At 42.9% G+C, this 22051-nt stretch overlaps 1 protein-coding gene across 1 annotated transcript; it reads left to right on the top strand.

Annotated features, from left to right (window-relative positions):
- Nucleotides 1-1904: 1904 nt before the first annotated feature.
- T265_03147 (hypothetical protein) lies at nucleotides 1905-14097 on the top strand (the record flags this gene model as incomplete). Its single annotated transcript, XM_009167560.1, has 8 exons — nucleotides 1905-1952; nucleotides 7244-7450; nucleotides 7537-7660; nucleotides 8389-8574; nucleotides 11393-11556; nucleotides 12774-12899; nucleotides 13407-13541; nucleotides 13942-14097. 8 exons carry the CDS (start codon nucleotides 1905-1907, stop codon nucleotides 14095-14097), a joined length of 1146 nt encoding a protein of 381 aa, XP_009165824.1.
- Between the last annotated feature and the right edge of the window lie 7954 nt (nucleotides 14098-22051).

Here is a 22051-nt window from a genome sequence, read left to right as displayed (position 1 = left end):
CGGTCTCGTGATTCTCATTGGACGTGCGATAACACGGACCTCATGAGAAAACAAGTCAAGGCAGGCTCAGCAAACGGGACATGAACGCATGTGGGTAAGCAGGTCAGCAGCGCACATTCACACACAGACAGACAAGTGTCGGAAAGGACGGCCTCTGTGGCAAGGTGAGTGGCGATTAAGAATAAGCAAAACAACTGGAGATCAAAAGTACATAGGCGGAGTAAGCAAATGAGTGGGGGAAATATCATAAGGTCAAGTTAGATTTAACAGACCGTTTTCAGTTCATATGGGGTCTGACACCATCTTGAGATCATCCTACTGAGCGCAGTGTGCACACAACTGTACTGCGTCATTGCAGCGGACGTTTTCCCCAGTGTTGAGCTCATTTCCGGAAGACGGAGGATGGAGCAGTAATAAACGTGGCCCCATTAGGGCCACACAATGTTCAAACATCGGCTGAATTAGAACAGAGTTGTGGGGAATGTATATGCCAGTATCATATTTTGTACTCGTACATTTACTTTCATGGGGCTTTCGTTGTGCCACTTGTTCTCCAACACATAATTCCTACTACTAAATATACGGGAATCGCCAACGTTCATTGAACGTAACCACTGTTTAGGGTTTTTGTCGCTAAGCCTGTTCATTCTTCAAGAAAGCCCGAAAGATGTGAGTTTAGTTACGCAGTGGCATTGCCATCAACTCATTATTTTGTCATCATTATTCAGGCGAACCGGGTAGGGTGCGTACTAGGAAGCGGAACTCTGCTTTCTGTTTGTCAAAAAATAAAATCAATCGAATTTGATGCGTAAATGGGGATATACGATAAACGGCTTGCTGTATGTGATGATTTTGACAGTGGTTTTTATGATGATAACTTCAAATCTCTGTAGACAAATTGCTGAAGTGGTTATGGAACTTTCATTCAGCTAATAAGTATGCCCTGTTGAATTAAGTGTTGTGGAGAGAAAAGCAGGTTTATTGGAGCTCATCGTTCGCCTGCAAGGTGCGTGTATGTCCGATAAATCCATTTCGATCTTGGATTATTACACATAACGTCAAACAACTCCCATTAGACCGATGTATGTAGTGTGTCAGAAGCAATCGTTTAAGGTTGCGGACGACCGGTCATATTTCACAATAAGGAGTATATGTAGATGTACTTCATGAGAACCCTTAAAACGAAGACTTGGAGAATGGTTCCGGCGATGCACCTCAGTGTTTGGTTCATGTCAAAAGCAAATACACCCGTGTTTCTGACTCGCATTCAACTTACTTCCTTGCTAGTCCATAATTTACACACCAGCGTTTCACGTTTCCAGCCATCACGGTAAGATTCTGGGCGAAGTTTAATTAGTTTGGACGTCCCCTTTATCAGTCGCCTGCCCTTATTCGCTTGTGCAGACCGCATTCGTAAATTTTGTAACCAGCTGGATATGGACAAAATGATCTATACCAGCCCAGAAAACTGAAAGGTAGTCCAGCATGCAATATAGGTTACTTCACTTATCAATGAAACTTGGTACACCCTGAGTGAATGAAATTTCAAATTCGTGATGTCTGTGGATTCCAATGTTCTTTCCGTACCATGGAGGCGACCACAACACGATAAGCTATCTTCAAAGTAGCTACCCGGACGCACTTCACAAGTGCGGCGAATGTAGACTACAGCATAAGGGAGGTCGTTAGACGGTTGGCTTGTCCGCTGACCTGGTCAACTTGCCCAACGGAAATGACATCACCAGTGCATTGTTAGGAAGCAGAGTGGAGCGTCCAGGTGGGTCGGTTGCGCTAACATTTAAATGAGCTTACACTCAACGTCTCACTCTTGTTCAGTAATTATTTCCTGCTATTCTAGAGTCGGCTACTACAGAAAAAAAGATTCGAGAAAGTAGCATGTGGGTATGGTTGAGGATGCAAGTTGCTGGGGCTGTAAAGAATACAACCGGAGAGTAAGTCAGATTACTGTAAATTAACCAACCTGAGGATGTGACCATTTCGGACTAGGGCCAACCGTTGACACGAGAGGTTACTCGCTCGCCAGCTGGGAGGAAGAGATTGATAACCCTACCAAGTTCTACAGCGATGGTGTTTGGATTCCAACTTCTCTTTATCAGTCTTTTATAGCCTCATTTAGGCTCATTAGATACCTTTGGGTAGCATAGTTACCCTCAGGACTTCCGGATAGAATGACCCTGACGGAGTAAACCGCAATCTCGACTTGATATCTTTGTGCACCCCGTTACTGTTCGATCGGTCTTTTGACTTGCTATGAAGCAGCCAGCACAACTAATCTTGCTGAAAGGCTGACAGATTGCCTGCCGCAATTTAGAGTCGTGGTGGCGAGCTGATTGCACACGAGCAGTAAAATGTCGCCCCTGATCGGGAGCCCAGGTACCTCTTCTACACCGGAGTCCATGGTGAGATAATGCGAGAATGCGCTGTGAAAACGCAACACATATGTAGCGTGGGAACAGATGTACACAGCAATTCTCAACTAAATGGAAACGTCAACAGTCGTGAGCAGGTAACCCATCTTTTAGCGCTAGGGTGTTCACAAATCATTTTTAAAGGTTAAACTAGTATCTGAAAAACTGCCTGTTCTTCCTAAGATCTCGACTAGTAATTGTGCTTCCACGTAATGTGTTTGTTAGCAGACAAGTTCCACGCATCAGATAGGACACAGTATGCTGAGTTCCGAAGGCGGGTTCTAGACTCACCCACCAATGACTTTCTGTTCATACTCCAACACGGAACCCGCTAGTGCAAAACGGGAACATTTCCACCACTCTGATCTTCCACTTCGGCCCAACGGCTGTTTCACTCACTGATTTGCGCAGTATGCAAAACAGACAGGTCTGATGTTCAGCGCATAATTAAACACTAACTGCTAAAATTGGGAACTGCTATGTAATCTTAAGGGTTCCAGCAGCTGATTGACAGCGCATGGATTCGATTCCGTGAGGTTGATAAAAATGTCTACTTCTGGTACATTGTTGCATTCATGAGTCAGCAGAAATCATCACCATACTAGATACTGTCCTGCCTGTAGATTATGTGATTGTGTGTGGTTAGCTGGATGTACGACCAGCCCAATCGTGAGGAAGTTGCCCCTTTGGTGCGCGTTTTACCTGTTCCAAAAAGGGAATGCCATTGCATCTGTCTGTTGTGGGATAACGACAACTGACTACGACCAATCAGCTCAAGTGATTATTTGTAGGTGTTTATGGGATTTGCAGAGTTCAGACTCACATGAAACTCGTTTGATTAGTCGTCCTCTTGTTCTGAAGTAATCATTCTGGTGAGTCCACAACAAAGAAGCAATCGTCGAACTCGAGATTAACTCTCAGTATCGCCCATAAGTAGTACATATCCTTGGCCATGCCGGACTTTGAACCGCATTTTACAACTTCACCAGCGCACACTGGATGCATCTGAATTTTCACGTCTAACCTGGTGAACGTCTTCACGCTTGATTATCGTTCTTGCAGAGTTGAGCTTATTGTCTCGCCATGGGTTATGACTGCTTGGTTCTGTTTCCAAATAATAAGTCATAAATTAAGTGGTGAACCGCATTTACAACTTCACCAGCGCACACTGGATGCATCTGAATTTTCACGTCTAACCTGGTGAACGTCTTCACGCTTGATTATCGTTCTTGCAGAGTTGAGCTTATTGTCTCGCCATGGGTTATGACTGCTTGGTTCTGTTTCCAAATAATAAGTCATAAATTAAGTGGAGGCGGCCTGATTCAAATTTAGTTCCCTTGCCTCTGGGCCCCAAGTTCGGGCTAACCGAGATCGACTGTATGTCACATTCAAAACACCATACGTACCCCTCATGTGTGATGATCCACACAATGGCTCTCGCCTAACCGTTTCCGTACCCTCTTGTTTGTTTTCTTCAGGAGGCCCGGGGACATCAGTCCAAAATTATGTTTCAGACGAAGTTTTGGATTTGACGTGTCTGTCCTGACCTGTTCTCAGTGATTTTCAGAACATTCTGGATAAAGACTTCTTCGATGCTGCAAATCAGGTTGCAGGTCAACGAACTAGGGCAATTGTTGAGAAGTATGTGGGGCTGCTTACGATGCCTTGCTGAGTAAAGTTAACGCTTCGTGATCTCAACTTGCATTTTATATGTTGAAGATCACGACGCTAATAAGGCATGTTGAAAGAAGGGTACTGCATTGCGAAACTTCGTCAGATTCTGACATGGCTGTCGGCTGTCAGAAAGGTTTCAACATGTGAAGTGAAGAAGCAAGCTGTCATACTATGAAATTAGATTTGCTACTGATCGGAATGAATCAGTTGAAAGAACTAAGAACTTGTGCCATAACCTATGATTCGATGGCGGTACACCATATTGGCCATGGTGGGTGATATTCAGGTGCATCCATTTTCTCAGTTCACTGACTAGTAGGATGTGTGGATTCTCTGTAGTAATTCTGCTTGTTGCAACAAGTAGCCTGATCTTAACCATTTGTGCGCGCTGGTGATATAAGCAGGAGACACCGTACTTTGACGTCACCAACTGACTGTCTTAGAGAAAAACACGCAAGGTAAAATTGATGTGGTTTCCGTGACAATTATTTTTGCAGTACGTACGATTAACAGGGCTTCCGTAAATCATTGGATCGATGGCCCGGGCCAGCAGGTTAGCGATAGAATCGAGTCGTTGTCACCATTGCTATTTGTAAGGGTAACCTCAAAGTTCAACTCTGGCTACTTGCGCAGCGGCAGTAGAACCCCACCGATCCCTCTACTCGTTCGAGGTCAGTGCATCGCACACAGAACGACGGGATATTCAGCCTTGACTCGATAGGCCAACGACGAGTGAGTCCACGAAGCGGGAGTTCTCAACTAGCATTACTTTCGTTTTTCGCTCAGTGTTTGGGGTTATGGTCATTTCTCGTGTCCGTCTAGCCGTGGGCGTAACACGTCATGTGGCCATGTGACCTAGTTACCCCTGGTGAGGTCTACCTGGTACAGCGACCCTCACAAGGTAAGCGGTTCACTAGCGCCAGACGTCGCATTGACGAAGCTATCATTGTCAGTGAGTGGAAAAATGGAGTAATTATAACAAACTAAGAGCGGTATTACTCATTCGACCGCTCAAATATGGCGAATATCATTGATTCGCCATCACAAGATAGTGTCAAAGAGGCTCTAATTATTCCAGAACAACCACACACGATAAACATTTGTCTAGAAAGCAAAGAGAAGATGTTGAGAGCCTCCGCATACAGTGAAACTCAAAGATGGTGATTAAATTCTGCATTCATTTCCAGGAGGAAACACTATCGTTTTGTAGCTTGACGTTCCCCCAAGATGCTTCTCCGAAGGCGGATTGCCAAACGAACCACAATGTAAAAACGCTATTTTAGTAGGCCAAGAAGAATAGAATTTTAAGAAAGCGTGGCATTCGGGTGGGAGTATTTTCAACAGGAAATACTTCTGGTGGATGTATAACCAGCAGACATTTCTGTGACTGATGGGGGCCTACTGTAATAGCTGTCCGAATCACACCTTATCTTCCCAAGAATGCTTCACCTTAGGGAACAAAATACTGTATGGTTCCAGAATTGGTGAGAAGGCAATATCTTTTACCGTTCGCCTGGATATCCAACTCTCTAGCGCTTCCAACATCATCGGGGTACGCCTCTGAGTTTTGTACGTGTCTTGGCTTAGTCTAGCAATAAGTGAGGGAAAAAGCATTTCCGAAGATGTGACATAGCTACAATACGCATTAGCGTTGCAGAAGACAGGCAACAAGATAAAACGACGCAAGACAATTTACATTTTTGGGCGCTTATTATTTTGTATCTAGTCGTGATGCAATACGCGTACGCATCACGCAGTAATCTTTGTCTGCTCCGAGCTGGCCACTATGAAATGTATTTTTTCGACCCAGAGAACATGCCCGGAAGATTAGTATGAAGGTAAAACTTGCTGATGCACCAATGCGTCCCATTTTTTTACATTCAAGGTTGTGCAACGCTTGGGCACACATACTGCCATCTGCTGTTAATCAGAGATGCTGGACGCTTTACCAGCGGGCTGCGAAGACGTAGAAAGATGCTGCACAAGTCTTTTCTCTCTCTCAAAATGCGAGAGAGTACTGTGTTTGTGATTGCCTGACATTGTGTGGTCAACCTTTTTGAAACTGAAAAGAGTGCGATTTGCATATGGACCACCCGCTAAGTATAATGCGTCTACTTTGAAATTTCACATTGGATTTGCGCTAAACATATATTGTGCTAAAAACTACGCTGTTCTTTGTTAGACTGCGCTTCCGTAGAAACATTTCTAGTTCTTTTCGTTAGTGACGCTTAGTGATAAATTTGAGGGCAGCGAGTTTGCGGTTAGAGATTTACTGTTCGGCTCCATTAGGTGATCAAGATGTGTTTTGTGCCAAAATATTCGAAGTGTGGTCGGAGCAATCAGTTTAGTACAAGTGTGATTTAGTGGCTGACTAGTACTTGTGTGCAGCGCCATTTTTAAACTTCCCACTAACCGTGCAGTACATGGCACTTACGATTAGACCCGTATAGATTGAATTATTGTTCAGATGTAACACCCTTCCGATGGTTAGCTGACATGCCCCCCCCCAAGAAAGCACGTGGGCTTGGATACCGCCAGGTTGCCCATGCCCAGATAGGGAAGTCGAAAGGCAGATCTCAAACCACGGACCTGCCAGTCGGCAAATTCGCGCTCAAACCACTTAAGCCATCTCATCCGTATAGATTACGCAGTGAAACGCTTGAAATGCTTCAGAGGTGAAATAGCAATAATTGTTGTGGCGTTGCATCAAAATTCTGTGAAGATCATTGTGGTGGAACACCAGAAAGATCCCCACGAATGCTTTTGGGATCCTTGGGTTTCCATTGATGGATTAAATTCAACATTTTAAACCGACTGCGGAATTGACCAAACTCACTCATTTGCGGATCAAGTCGGTGAGAAAGTGAGAAGTTATCAAATCCCGGCTTTTTTTTACGTTTATGGCATTCTTCCATTGAATATGCCACACAAAACCCGGCTCATGTTTCAGTTCATACTGTATAGGAGATGTCACAATATATTTTCCTCACGGTTGCTGGAAACCCCTCGACAATCCACGACTGATTTTCTACTTGTTTTCCATCAGCCAGCTAAAACCTGACGAAAACTTGAGGATTAAGCCAAACCCGTACTATCGCTTCGAACTATACTAATCAACGGTCTGTTGCAAGTGAGTCCAGGTAAAGTGGAACACGGGATTCACCGACAGGATTGTGGTTGTCGCAAACTGTTTGTGCCAGTATGAATGTGGTCCTTGTGACAAGCCAAGCTTTCAACAACTACACTACCGGAAACGGCTGGATCTCTTGTTTATGATGGCGTGGCAACAGGCCGCCTTATGTTTCACGTGGTACGATATTCGAGGTATTGCAATATGTTTTACAGACGTAATACACTACTCATAAGGCTGCTGAAAACTATTCAAGAAACCCACGACCGGTTTCGCTTTTCCACTCCGGGCTTATCAGTTAAGAGCGATCTCCGTCAAACTTACTTTCCATTTGAACCTGAATTGCACAAACCTTGGCAAATACACGCATTTGCATATCAATCTGGGATCAATTGGAACACAACTTCAACGAAAAATCGAGGATTGCGTCTACATGATAAGCCCTAAGCCGAACGTAAGCAGTAGTAGTCTGTCGAAAATTTTTCAGCAACCTCATGAGTAGTATATTCAACCAATCTTCTCTTCTTACGCCCAACGGTTTGTTTGACCAAATTAAATTTACGCTGAGCGTTCATTCTTGCCACTGACTTCCATACCTGACCTTGTATGACGGACAATTTGTGCACGATGTGCGAGTTTAGAATGTGCTAGCGCCTACTGTGTATTGAAGAGCATTTAGCATTGTTTGTTCTTTCTCTGGTCGCTCGTCTTTACACACGTGTTTCCATAGTAAACATACGTTTGGATTCATCTTACATAAGGCACAGCCCGGTCCCTTTATTCCACAGTGATGGATGCACTATTTGAGTGAAGTGACATCTGCTTAACTAAGCATCCGTTTCCTGACCAACTCACTCTGAGTTTTCTGGTTCCACCTGATTCTACCTATAGTTGTAGGACATCGGTGGTCAAAGCCCCAAAGGGGCCGAGTGTACAGGCTTACAACCAAACAGCCCGCACCTTAGTCTGATAATTGCGTCCTTCGTGGTGAGATATGGCTTTTAGATATCATAAACAGCGCAAATTAGCTAACACAATTTTGGTCTTTGAGATTCGTGCGTTGACTTTGTTTGACACATTACCGACAGAGCTAGTGCAACTTCCAAGATGCGTATGGGGTTCCACTACTCCCGGTGTTACCCAGTGAATCCATAGAAACATTTTCAAAGACTGTATACCCGCCGCATGACATTCTACTTTGTCAGCGTGAAGCACTTTCCAAAGGACTGGATGACTTTCAACGGCTTTTCCATTATTGGTTGAGCTTCTTGATCTTCTTCAAAATTAGTCTGCACAATCCAAGTCCACAAGGCTCTCGCTCAAAAAGATTCGATCACGGGGGTTTTGGATACTCTCCACTGCTTGCTTCATTAATTCATCATCGATGACGGTAAACGAAAATGGAAGAAGCGGACTTGCCGTTGAACAACACTACTTGAAGGAAAGTCATTGGAGAGCCCACATACGTTCTCAGGTGCTCTTAACTTCCGGGGTGCACCTCGTTACGCAACATGTTGAAAAGAATAAACCGGTCGACAGAGTCAAACGCACTCTCTAAGTGAAGCAAAACCAGGACTGTCGGACACACGTATGCACGTGAAGGACGTCTCCAAAATAGCCCCTCACTGGGTGGACCCTTGTTCCTCGGTTCCGACTTCACTCGCCTTCCCAAGACCGCATAAAACAAACAACGCAGTAAGCATGGTTAGAACGAAGGTCAAAGTAATTCCGCCGTGATTACGACACTAACTGCGAGGACACTTCTTGAAAATGGGCATCAATATTGAGTAACTTCACTTAGTTCAGACCTAGTCTTCCGGCCAGATTGAGCCAAGTAAGTTAGATAACAACCGACTGCGGATTTCATCTCCATGCTTGAAAAAGGTAGGCGGAATTTCGATAAATACGTAAACCAGAGATTCAGTTGGGTTCCATGTGATCCTTCCGTCAAAACCTAATTGATATGCAAATGAGTGCATTTGACAAAATCCGTTCAGTTTGGGCACAAGTAGAACATAAGGTTGACGGGAAATTGGGGACTTCGTCTACTTGATGAGCCCCAAGAGGGACAAAAGCGGTTATGGACTGTCAGAATTTTTTCAGCAACAATGCGAGTAATGCATTAGTTTTTTAAGGAGCAGTTGGGAGTTCGAAGGCACCAGTAACTCTGTGAAACTTTGGAGGGGAGATTCATTCGCCCAATTCCAAATCCATCACCGTTTCCACGTTTACTGTTCGGGACTGCGCTGTGACCCGGCTGAACAGCTGCGGTAGCCAGTTGAATTGTTGAAACTACTAAAAAAACAGACATTCTTCCTTTTGGTGATGAATAAGCCATTTTGCAACGATTTTTTCACTGTGCTATCAACAAGAATTTTGAAACGTGTCATTCTCATATGAAGAAAAATTGCAAATTAGGAACCTTACTCACTACAGAGGAGAATTTTGAAAATTTTGAATGACTAAAGGACGGACATCTAGCCATTTCAGAATCTTTTCGCATCTTGATTTTAATTCCACCTTGAAGGGAGAAGAGATGTTGCAAAACTAAGAGCGAGTTCGGCACGACATGAATCTTAAAATGCTTACTTTTGTAACTACCAAGTTATACCCACAAGAATTTCATTGGTTAACTGCATAATAATCTCCCCACAGTTAGTAGGTTTAACAGTGAATTTTCAACATGATTTTAGCATTGTAAGAATTACCATAGCAATCCCCAGTCCATTCATATGCTGGGAGCAAAATATAGTATTCAGCATTTTTCAGCGAACTAAAAGCTCTACATTTATATTGTCTTGATCAAGAATGCTTGGCTAGTACCTGAAAACGCGCACCCCAGGCCTGTTAACCCCGTTTAATGACGAGGAAGTTCTCAATGAGTAGTGCCTGGGGGTGGATGCCGGAAATATTTTGGCGTCTTCATGTGGATTTGTGAATTACAAAGTGTTTTAATATGCTCTGTAAGCTTACTTATTATTTAGAAAAAAATTGGAGTGTAACTAATAAAACGGAAAGTTCAGTCAGCCGAAAATTTATTCGAGTCTGTCATTATTGGTCCCGTTCATAGATAAGGGTGTTGAATACTTTTGTTGTAATATCTCCATGCAGTATTGCGTATAAGACCTGCTTCTCTTGACTGATAAACTGGCAACTACATCGTAATTTGTATTAGGACTGCAAACAGGATCCAATGCAAACTCTGACAGTGCTGAAAGTCGAGAATTCGATGTTACAGTGGTGCCAAAGACTCATTCGCTACCTACTATGTGAGCTGTATCGGCTAGATGCAAAGCGGTGGTGCTTGGGCTGGATCTGCAGTTTCCAAGCGAATAGGAACAGGATTAACGTAGACTGTCTGACAAACACATTATTTTACGACCACTACACGATACTCGACATGAGCATGCGAAAGAGGCTGGCGGATTTTCTTCCAGTTATGATCTAATGATGTGGGAAGAACCGAATTTCGAACAGAGTTTAGACGCCATAAACGTACACTCTACTAAATCCTTAGTCAAATGGGCATAATTTCATTTTTTTTCTTGCCCTTTTACGGCAGATGACGTAGACGGGCTTCTTGTTTACCGAGTGTTTTGTCTGTGTTTCTTCCCCAGAAATCAATGTTCTTAGTCTGAAACGGGTCGGATAGCCATTCTGCGTAGAATACGTTTCTCAGAAACTATAGCCTTTGCTACAAACAGTCATTAGGACAAACCTGAGCACACAACCAATTCTTTTTTCAAGAAAGTAAAAACGGCTCCGTGATGCAAAGTTGGGAAAAAATGGGATTTTGGTTTAGCCTATTTTCCGTATCATATACAAGCTCTCTGTTACGAGTTTCTCCGGAAATGGCAAGACCTTATTTATTCAGGTTTCTACTCTAGGGTCATTTTACATAAAATTACGGATCCAAGGGCTACTCCGCAAAACGGACAATTTATTTGGGACTTTTGGGCTAAAACTTTTCTTTAAAACAACTGAGGTTGTCACTATTCAACGGCATGCAAAACTACATGCTTTTCGAAAATGAAGGCGCAGCCTGACCTCACAACGCAAGTTGCTTGCAAAATGCAGCAAAAAAGGAAAGTAAGAATTTGACGTAGAAAAACAAACGAAGTATGAATCCCTCATTATTTGGGTCTTCTGTCCTTCGAAGGACACGCGTTTAAACAAAATTCAGCCGCCGTATCTGGTTGGTCTCGGTTTGTTAGCACAGATTATCCGGTGCTTCATCGTTTAACACCTAAACAGGAATTGCAGAGCAGTCATATTGAAGCCGGTATCGATGTCTACTTCATGAGCGACCCACACAACGGCTTGGTGACCTTTGGAAGTCCGTTCTTCACTTCACTTCAGTTCTGGTTGATCTTGGATAGTAAGCTTGCAAATATTCACACACCAGTTGAGTGAAGCCACTGAAAAAAAAACGACAAAATTGATTTGGATCACTCAAATGCATTGCAAGAGCGGAGTTTAGATTTCCAAAGCTGGAGAACATGGACTCTTCCAAAGATTGACAGCCACTTAAGTCACACATTCATACCTGCTGTGCAGTGGTGGTTCAAACCCTAGTTCGTAAGTATTCACACAATTTTCAGAACCGACAACCTGGTCAGATTTTGAAACATGAAGGATTATATGTAAGTCTGTGTGGAAAAAGACCCAGTTGGTGCAAATTAACAAAACATTTACCATCCCCGTGGCCAAACTCAGTAAGTTTTCGCGCGGATGTGGTTGGAGATACTGCAGGCGTTTTGATACATGAATTTGAATATATAATAGGAGACTGTAAGGTTTTAAAAGTAGAAAATAGTTCAATACTTCTGATACTGGCCTGCTGTTGTTTTTTTACAAAGAGAAGGCTTTCAATAGGGGACATTGTTCAGCAATTATTGGCTTAACTCAGCTTTCCAGTTAGTCTTTTAATCAGCCCTAAGCAACAAACTCCCGATTCCTGCATAAGTAAACGCTGATGGAAATGACTGCCTCAACCTCTTGAGGAGTAATTGTTCGCCTATAGAAAAACGGTTACTCACGGCAAATGTCCCATTCATTCAACTTCCAACTCTTCCGACTGCGTACACCTAACCAACCACCACTACTCTTATGATCCGTTTGGAACCATTCAAGCACGAGTCGGTGGGTTTTTCTCGTCTTACCTGAATCACCGATAAGGAACGGAAGACAGTACGCAGCGTTCATGTTCATGAAAACAGTAGTTGTTCACCTTAACTAATGGGAGAGATCGCAAACATATCCACCGTCTTCATGTTAAAACGATACTTGGAGCGAAACATATCGGGAAATTTAGAGTGAACTGAGCCGACAATGTGGCAAACGATCAATGTGCTATTCCGAGGAATTTATGCTTAATAGTATCTGAAGGCAGAACCTTCACGTCCGTCTCAGCTATGCAATCAGAAAACATTTGGTGATCCGGATAAGATGTGCAAGCGCGTCAAGGAACGAAAACTACGAAGACGATTCCGTAACCGTCAGACTGAAGGACTGTGTTAAAAAACTTCGAACCCCACCAGGCAATTTTCGCTTGTTTACCAAGATGTACAAATGACAGGTCTCACTCATTCCTAGACCAAAGACACGTTATCCTGCCGTTTCCGACTGGGATGGGAGATCTGACCACAAGTATGTTTAAGATAGGGGTATAAAATTCCCATGTTCACTTCAGATTTCGTTCTCGGTGAGAATGAGCTATGTTGATCCCAAGTATTTGAATCTATTTAAGGATTGCTGAAGTGAATTTCAGCACTATTCCGCTAACTACCCTGTTAAATCAAGCATAGTTGTAGTGTTCTCGGCCACTTGTCATTCACAGACCAGAACGCTCATAAATGCTGTTGAAGTAATCAACTAAGCGTCGTCTTGCAATACAACCTAACTTGGACGAGTTGTCCAAACACATACCCTAGACTGGGCTTGGTTTTACAGCTCCCTGAGATATACCTCAGTCCTGGGGAATCTACTTCTGAATTTGGGTTTCTATGAATCATTATTCTGTGATACCAGCGATCTGCTATCCTCGTCTCATATTAGACGTTCCGTCCCTTTAATTGTCATCAGTGTAAAAGCGGATGATGGATATCCTGAGTTGTTTCATCATTTGCAACGGGTTTGACGTCTGCACTGTCCAAATCACGATGATCGTTCAGAGCTGTTACACCGTTTCGGTGCCTAACTGTCATGATACCCGAAGACAGCACAAGGGCTGGGAACCTGGCAGTCTGATCATGCTTAGACTGGAGAAGTCGAAATGCAGAGATGGGGTTCGAACCACGGACCTTCTGGTCAGCAAATTCGCGCTCTAACCATTCAGCCATCTCGCCTCAGTCATGAAACGCTGTATGTATTGTAAAGTAGTAATTAATTTGTTAAATTGAGATTTCATCCTGGAATTGGAGCCAGTCTGTCTTGAAAAGCCCTTAAACAGGACGTAGCACCACTCAGTTGAAAATTCGAAAACCCCCTCACATTAACAGCACTCTGTAAGTAGCTTAGGGGGAATGCTCCATAAGATGTCGTCACTCAATGAGTCAAGTGATGTGGATCCCTTGATCGGACAATGAGTGGCGCTACGGCATTTGAGATACTTATGGATTGATGGAAACGTGAGGGGATTCGGGAGATTTCAATTGGGATTTTATCACGCAGCTGGACCCAGCTGTACAAAGAATCTCGTATTTTCAGCATCGATTAGACTTACTAATGGAACGAAACATCAATGAGAAATTCCCAGACGCCCTCGCACTACGAATGACTTGCGAAATACCTGCATCAATACGGGCAACAGTGGCGTGGTCGTTATCTTTCAATCCTTGGACAAAACTGCCGATAACTACGTGAAAGCAGAGATTAGATGCCGGACAACAATGAGCAAAACCTTGCGTTAACTATTGAGCTACAAATGTAAGGTTACCACCCTATTTCTTTGGAAATTTCAAACATTTGGATCCCCCATTTTCATAGCATCAGAGCAGCTTGAAACAGAAGTTACAAGGCATTGAAATCCCAAGTTTCTTCTGCTCAGATGAAAGCCTTGGGCAAGAGACCTGAGAAAGTTGGGACGTATTAATCCGATCAATACGCACTTCCAGAATATTTTGGAATGAAGAATTTTGTGCACGCACTCTTGTTTTATGCGTTCACATGAACATCATATTTCAGGAGGCTAGCTGTTTCCTGGTCATTGGTCGCATCCTGAAAGTTAATCAGAATATGTCAGTAAGCAAGAGCTGGACAAGTATCTAGTAGGGGAACCACATATCAAGTGAGGCAAGTGGCAAATGCGTTTCTGCAGAGATGTTCTCAGTGACTGCCATAGAAATCGGGCAGCCAGGTTCAAATAACAACAACTGATAGGAAATTCGAAATAGAACTTTCAGGCAAGTCGCTGAGTCGCAAACTGAATTCTGTTAACCATGTTTCCAAATTACATACAACCCAAAAGAAAGGAAGAATTTCATCTTTTGTTGAGAACTGTTCCACGGGATCGGTGAATGTTAGTGATTCAACAAAATAATTCCGTTATTAATTCACTCAGTTCATTTCGCTCACTTTGTTTTATGCATATTTTATCAAAGACTTTACCGTTCGGTCATTGAGGGGTTTTATTGATTAGGAGATATCAGTCTACAGACGGAGTCGGAACAAGATAACCTGCAAGTACGTTTATTGCCATTTGACTATAAAGCTCATAATTACGTTGGGGGCGAAGTAAACTAACTACAAAATAAGTCTTCTACATCCATAAACAATTAATCATTCAAAATCCTCAGAGAGATTCGGTCAAATAGGCATCCATTTCAGTGGTCATTTCAGTGATCAGAATCAACCGGGATGACTGATCGATACAGCTGTAGATTGCTCAAATCTACGCAGCCCATTACATCTCGCAATGTTCCGGGACGATGAAGCAAGTTAAACTGAGTGATTCCTCGCTGAGAAATATCGAGCGAACTATGGTGAAATCCACAGATCGATCCAAGACCACATATTGCAGCCGAGATAGGTTTCGGGAAATCACCGCTCGTTAGAATTGGTAACCGTTTTTTGCCGTTTCGCCAATACACGATCCGCTACAACTAGAGATGAGTTGAATGTGGATTGAAATTTCGCAACTTTGGAGCAACTGGGGGCCCCGATGGAGCTTAATAACCTGAGAGAAACGTGGGACATATTCTTGAGGATACTTGACAAAGAACGGTGCGGCCATAAATTTATCTAGGTTAAATTCACCTTGTATGTCTATCTAATAAATCTTGTGTTTAACGCAATATTCTTAGCTTTGTTGAATTCAATTCACAGTGCTATATTAGTATTTGGAAGTAACTGGAAAGTAGAGCTCCCCGTGTAATCTCAAGCAGTCTGAAAATCAGCCACTTGGAGCTAGAAACTTGACAAGGTGCAAATCGCAACTTGGAACTGTACGGGTTTCACTGCTCTGTATTCGTCCTATACTTTTAAAAAGTAAAGCGTTCAATTGCAAATAAGTAAGCATTTTGCAGACCAATGGATTGCGCTTTGGGGGCTGAATGAAAGTCAGTCAGAAGAACGAGCAGTGACAGCAAGGAACCGAAATATTTGAAGGTATTCAGGGGTTGAACCTCGCACGAACTTTCTACAAACATCAACCACAAAGAGGTCTGAGTATTCTGCACAAATCCAGGTAGTATGACATGTCAAAGCGGGAACTGTATGACTGACAGCTAGTTGTGATTATTGAGCGGTGTTACAAACTTGTGCAAGGCACTTTACAGGGTCGCCGAAAAGTAAGGTTCACGCTCAATACGAAATCCCACAACATTCATCACACACTCAGTTGAATAAGGCCTCGAAGTTCTGTCCCTGGTGTAATAAGCCTAAGGACAACCAAAGGGCCTAAGTACTATCTTTGACAGCGATCAACTTATGCCTGTTAGTCTTCAGTGCTATGCTGCGGTTGTATGTTATCGATGGCGTCACTGGAGTTAGTCATGGGAATTTGAACGCATCAGCCGACTGCACGTTAGCTAAGTTTCAGCGACGGAAGGATAGTTTGTACGAATATGCATACATCGGCTCGCAATGTGACCCAAACTCATATGCATCTGCTTTCTCAAGCAATGGCCCTTCACAAATTTAGTTATCTACTGGCAGCTTTGGGGATCTTACATGCAAATGCGTCATGGGATTTTTCAGGACAGGAATGTAAAATAATATACAGATAGTCGTTTTGGATAGCGTTCTATTTTAAAGAAAGTGGTACGCCAATTATTAAAAAAACTGACCAAGTAGTGGGTTGCAGAATACTCATTCACCCGGATCTACTTCTTTTCAGCGACAATCAATGTTGGAGGCGGTGCTGAGTGTCGTAGGCTGTAGTACCAGGTCAAACCTTAAGGGTGATAAGAAGTCTGTAGGACGTTATATGTTACCAGTCCTAGAAGCCAGCATTCTGCCACTTGCTCACCGCTTTCCCGTATAAAGTTTTAAGCTTGAATTAGGAAGAGTTCGCAAAGGAAGCTGAGGCCGTCTTGGTTAAGGTGTTTTACCGCGACACAATGTTCGTATGTGTTGATTTCACTGCTGTTCAAAGGTACACATTTTTTCTTCAGCGTCTTCTGTAAATGCATGACAATTTCTCACACTAAGTCCTCGCACTTCCGATTGATTCCAACGCTTCATTATGACGGGCACTCTCTCTTGTTTTACAGTAATTCGTCATCACTATTTCCCGCTGGTGTGCTGATTTCAACAATCATGGTAGTAAAGCGACAGAAGAGAGTATGTGCAGACTGCCACCACTCTGAGGGGCATTCCGACCAAAGCAGACGGTTTGGTGACGTTTTTCCAATGTTTCTTAGGCTAATTAAACCAGACATTCGTTCAGAAAAGAACCCCTGAGAGACTATGTGTGCACCATGATTTCCTTGACTCGGTTGGGCAGGGTGAACTGTTCCGCTGAGATCCGCGTTCTGGGTCTCCAATATAAATCTATATATTGTTTATTGATGTCGATTTTATCGCGCCATGCTCGCTGCGGTTGCAGGGAGCATCCGGAACGGGAAAAACCAAGCCATGCTGCTCGCATAGATAAAGAGCACCAAATGCTTTCAATCGAATCATTATTGTAAGCCACCAACACTGCACATCCAAATATTCGCAATGGTTCCTTATTGTCATCTGGACTTTTAAAAGAACCGCCATTACGGCTAACTTGTCTGAGTATAAACTGAAACTAGAATGTTCCAAGTTCACCTTGAAAGGTTCAGAAACGATTTACCCACTGAATGTGAGAACGTCTCCCGACGAATAAATCTGAGCTACAGATGTGAAAGGGTTGTTCCAAGTGACCAGTAGACAGCACTTCAAGTGAGATGAATTTTTATCTATGATGAAACAAGCACACAGAAATAATAGTAAGGCTAGAGGACCACTAGTATGTGTTTTCCTTGGAGATGTGGATTCTGGAATTCTACTCAACGAAAACCTTGCTTTCAGAGTAAAGGAGATGAATCTCATCCTTTGTTGAATTTAGGCATTTTCGATATATTTAGGTTATACTGAATTGATTTTAGTAGAACAACCTGCTCTCGGAAGTATAAATTTGTTTTCAGCTGGGACAATCGCCGGGACGCCCGGCGCGTAAATGTAGTCCATGGTAAACTGAAAAGTGAATGTGACCCTCACTGATATCGCGAACAGCCGCAAGAAACACACTGACTAACAGCATTCCATCACAATAAACAAGTGATGACTGCAAATGCCCACTCATTTTGGAAAATAAACCACATATTACAAACAAAATATTTGAGAATTTGGATAAATTGTCGACATTCTCTTCATTCTGCAGTGGTAGTAGGTTTGAAAGTTAGGTAAAACACAATCATCTGTACTTTCTTCCTTGAACTGCATAAGCGTTTCACAGCCAGATAATCATTGTTGTAACTCACCACCAATATGCATTTCAAGGTTTTTCAGGGAGATTCAAATCCGCTGATCCTGAAATTAGAGCTTGAGCACTATCCCTTGGCTTAAAAACAATGTGATTACCTTGTGGGTAGGATACACCGCTTGGTTGTTGGTCTGTTCAACGAGCTTGGTAGTTGGATCGCCAACGTCTCATCACCAGTTGCGTTGACATTATCAGTGCAAGGCTGAGTGAATAAATTTTTCCGCTCCCGCCCGTGCTTACATATAAGCTCTTTGATTGGTGATGAAACGTTTAAAATCCAACTTCCAACAACCAATCAGTTCACTCGAGCTACTGATATTGAGCTACATCATCAACGTGATAAACCGATCCTGAACTCGATTTGGTGCACGGTTGACTGATTCCGTAAAGTGTCCCTTCTATAGTTGGTGTAAAATAAGCCTACACATTTCACTTTTGTCTTGAATGCAGAACCCTCAGTACTGGTTGATTGCATCCTCAGAGTTTCGCGCAAGAGGCATCCCAAAGGCTGACCAATTGAATAAGCGTACATCTGATTTGTCCACAGAGGTAGATTGTTTAAAGATATCTCGGAGAGAAAATCTGACTGATCTTCCATTTCTAATGATGGTCGTGTGGCACATATTTTTACCCTGGTTATCTTCTAATTCGATGTATAACAAATATGAGTCAGGGGCATTCTACTGAACCCTTGGCAATCCTATAGGAATATCGCAGCTGAAACTCAGTTGCGTGATTTATCTTCGTAGTTCAGTCGCAAAGCAGATGTATGCTGACCTCTGTGCTAGGAATATCACCATTCACTTCTAAAAGTCGAAAGATTGCGATGGGATATGAAAATATGTGCCTAGACTAAAACGGCAAGTGTGTATGTTGTTCCTCTGATCCTGTGGTCCCAAACTGACTGTATGTGTTGCAGTTTAGCATTCTAGGACGAAAACAGCGCTGTATACCATTTAATATAGACCTTTCATTTAACTGAATACGTCAGTGAATAATAGAGAATGTCACGTGTTAGTTGCGTACGAAATTTGGGAGGCGCATGTTGGTCCAGTGCATACCAAGATTCGCATCTGTACAAACTGAGTGGAACAAACAACGGAACTGTCAAACAGTTGTTCAGAGTGGATAGATTCATGCAAAACAATCACCCATAGCCGACTTGAGCAACGGCCTATCTGGCAACAGACTTCATAATGGATAATTTCATCAAATTTACATCTAGGGAGATATCAGCTCAGTGCCCAGTAGTTAGTGACCTAGCTAAGCGGTGGATGTATTTGCATCCAAGTTTACGGCGAGTGTTTTACCAAGTTCGCAGCTGGTTGGTGTAGTTGTTTGGAAGGAGTTTGGATTTTAGTCGCTAGATAAGATCAAATTAAGCACAGAATATGAAGCAGTTTACATGTACAACGAGTCTGTGAGTGCGAAACACTACCAAGTGTGTGGCTGGTGAGGAGAGGTTCATCTGCTAAACTGTGCTTGCTCATTGATGCCTGTACGTGTGGTCTTCATGCTTGGTCCTAAAACAGTCGTAGATTTGGCACAAACCTTCTGGCTCTCCTGATGTATAGACTGGTCCCTGTATTTAAAAACATTTGCGTGAGGAAATATAAAAGTCGATGAGTCGGATGCATAAATGCTGATAAAGAAACTGTCTTCTATTTTTCTACACCCGCTTCCACCATCTTTTTTCCAGCAACAGGTTTTGTCAGGATACTGTATCTAGTGAGGATTCCGTGGTTCTGAGAAAAAGATGTTGCCGTGGTTTTCACAGGAATTTCCAGTCGGTGTGTTTAATAATAATAGTCAAACTGTATAAAAATACCTATACCCTCTTGTTTAAATAGTATGCAGCTAAAACTACGTACGTTCGTAAGTTGGATTTGTATCAGGTTGTGCCGTGAATCAACAGCAAAGTTGCTGGACTTGCAACAATTTATGGGTCTATCTTGCAGCTACGCGTTGGTTTTGCTACAAGAAAGTCAAGTAGTGCAAGTGGGTACTATGCAGAAAAACAGTAATCAAGCTTATGCACACTACAAACGTGTCACCACGATTCAGGTTCCTGACTCATCTGCGAATTTGATCATCACCAGTCGATACCCGATAGTTATTGTTTAACTGCGGGTCCACTGGTTTTCGGCAGTTATGTAACACTTAAAAAAAGCTTAAGAAAACGCTTGAACAATATTTTCGCACATCTGAGTATGTATGAGAGTGACGAGAGTGGTTTTCTCGGACCCTTCAAGGGGTACCTAGTGAATGTGACCCACCTATCATGACATTCCTTATGTAGCACAGAAACAATTCAAACTTCTCATAAGCAGTTGTCGTGGCTGGTGGGTTTGCACCCATACAAACATTATTATTGCTTGTACTAATACCCATGTAAAGAAGCGCTTCATACTGTCAGCAAACTATGAGTAGCTCAGAGGAATAATTACTTTTCAGGATGAGTGAAACATCCATCTGAGAAGTCGTCATTCGAGGAGAAAGGCAATATGTGCCCACGTGATGTGAGTAAAGAATGGGTGGCGCTGTATCCTCTGTAGGCTGGCGAGGCTGCTAATCAGCCTCTCATGCCTGAACGGTAAAGTCTAGCCGGACACCCTGCAGTTTCGTGAGGTACACAGTAGTGATGATTCCCAACGAGGAGACAACTAGAGTGTGCCTATCAGCTTTTTGGCCAGGAGTTACCTTATTGGCAGGGAGAATCCTAGGCTTGGACATCGCAATATGTCCAAATGGAAATTTAAAATCCACTCAGGCGGAAATTATGTCTTGGCTGCTCCAGTTTAATAAAAGTCCGTCTAAGCCTAATCGCTTATTCCCTTTTACCAGTGAGGGAACAGTCACGTGACAAGAGATTCTGGGCGGCGGAAATCCTGTCTGAGAAACTATAGCCCTCTATTTTGTTCTAAATTCTGAAGAATTTCATGTCACAGTTGCTCCCCGATAAGACAGAGCCCGTAACGTATCATCTACTGACTATTTTGTTCAATAAACAAAATTGTTTGTTTAGAATAATTTATCTCGGTAACAGTCTTGTACAATTATTGTGAAACTTTACTGTAAAGTACATCTTTGTTGCGTCTCAACGTCCACTTTATCCGTTTCGGTGATCCATCCGCACGTTGACCCTTTGGAAAGAAGAAGACATTTTCCTGAGGAGAGCCTTTATGGAGGGTGAGCTTATGATCGACAGCCTTGATACTGCACCGCTCCTAGCGGAGTATCAGCAGAGAGTCGAAAGTCAGATGAAGCGATTAGATGGCAAATGAGATATAATTAAAAGTCATCAAGCATCCATTGGAGTACGGTCTCGTATTTGTAGGTGATGGGCTGGGAACAGAGGCCGAGATTCCTGGAATGAGCGGATTCCTTGCAGATTTCTGATAACAGGCGGTTTGGACGAAGGTGTCTTTTAGTCCATGATGTCGATATGAAATTGAAGAAATGGGATCGTTCGATCAATATACATAGACCTGTTGAGAGAAATCAGTCAATCAGAGGAATTCGGCTCGGTAGTAGGGTGGGATCCCGGATTTTCAGCTGGAAGCAGTATACCGAGGATATTAAGCTTTAGCATCTTGAACTTTGTCAGTTGCTGGCGAGCACTGAGAAACAATAAACCATGTTTGTATGGGAAGATAAATGTAGGCATGAAATACACCCCAACCGTCATTGCATTATCCTATTTGTAATATTACACATCAGCTGTTTCAAGAAAAACAAAAAATGAGCAGGTTTCGTGAGTGAGACCATTTGGCGTTGAATATATCCAAACAAAAACAAAAGGGATGAGCATGAATCTTTTAAGATCTTGCCGTCAGGCCAGTACATATCTAATGTTTGTTCACC

The sequence above is a fragment of the Opisthorchis viverrini genome, assembly GCF_000715545.1.
Source record: "Opisthorchis viverrini unplaced genomic scaffold opera_v5_43, whole genome shotgun sequence".
In the NCBI taxonomy this organism is placed as follows: domain Eukaryota; kingdom Metazoa; phylum Platyhelminthes; class Trematoda; order Opisthorchiida; family Opisthorchiidae; genus Opisthorchis; species Opisthorchis viverrini.
Note: the sequence above shows the minus strand (reverse complement) of the source record. Positions and strands in the feature narration are given on the sequence as shown.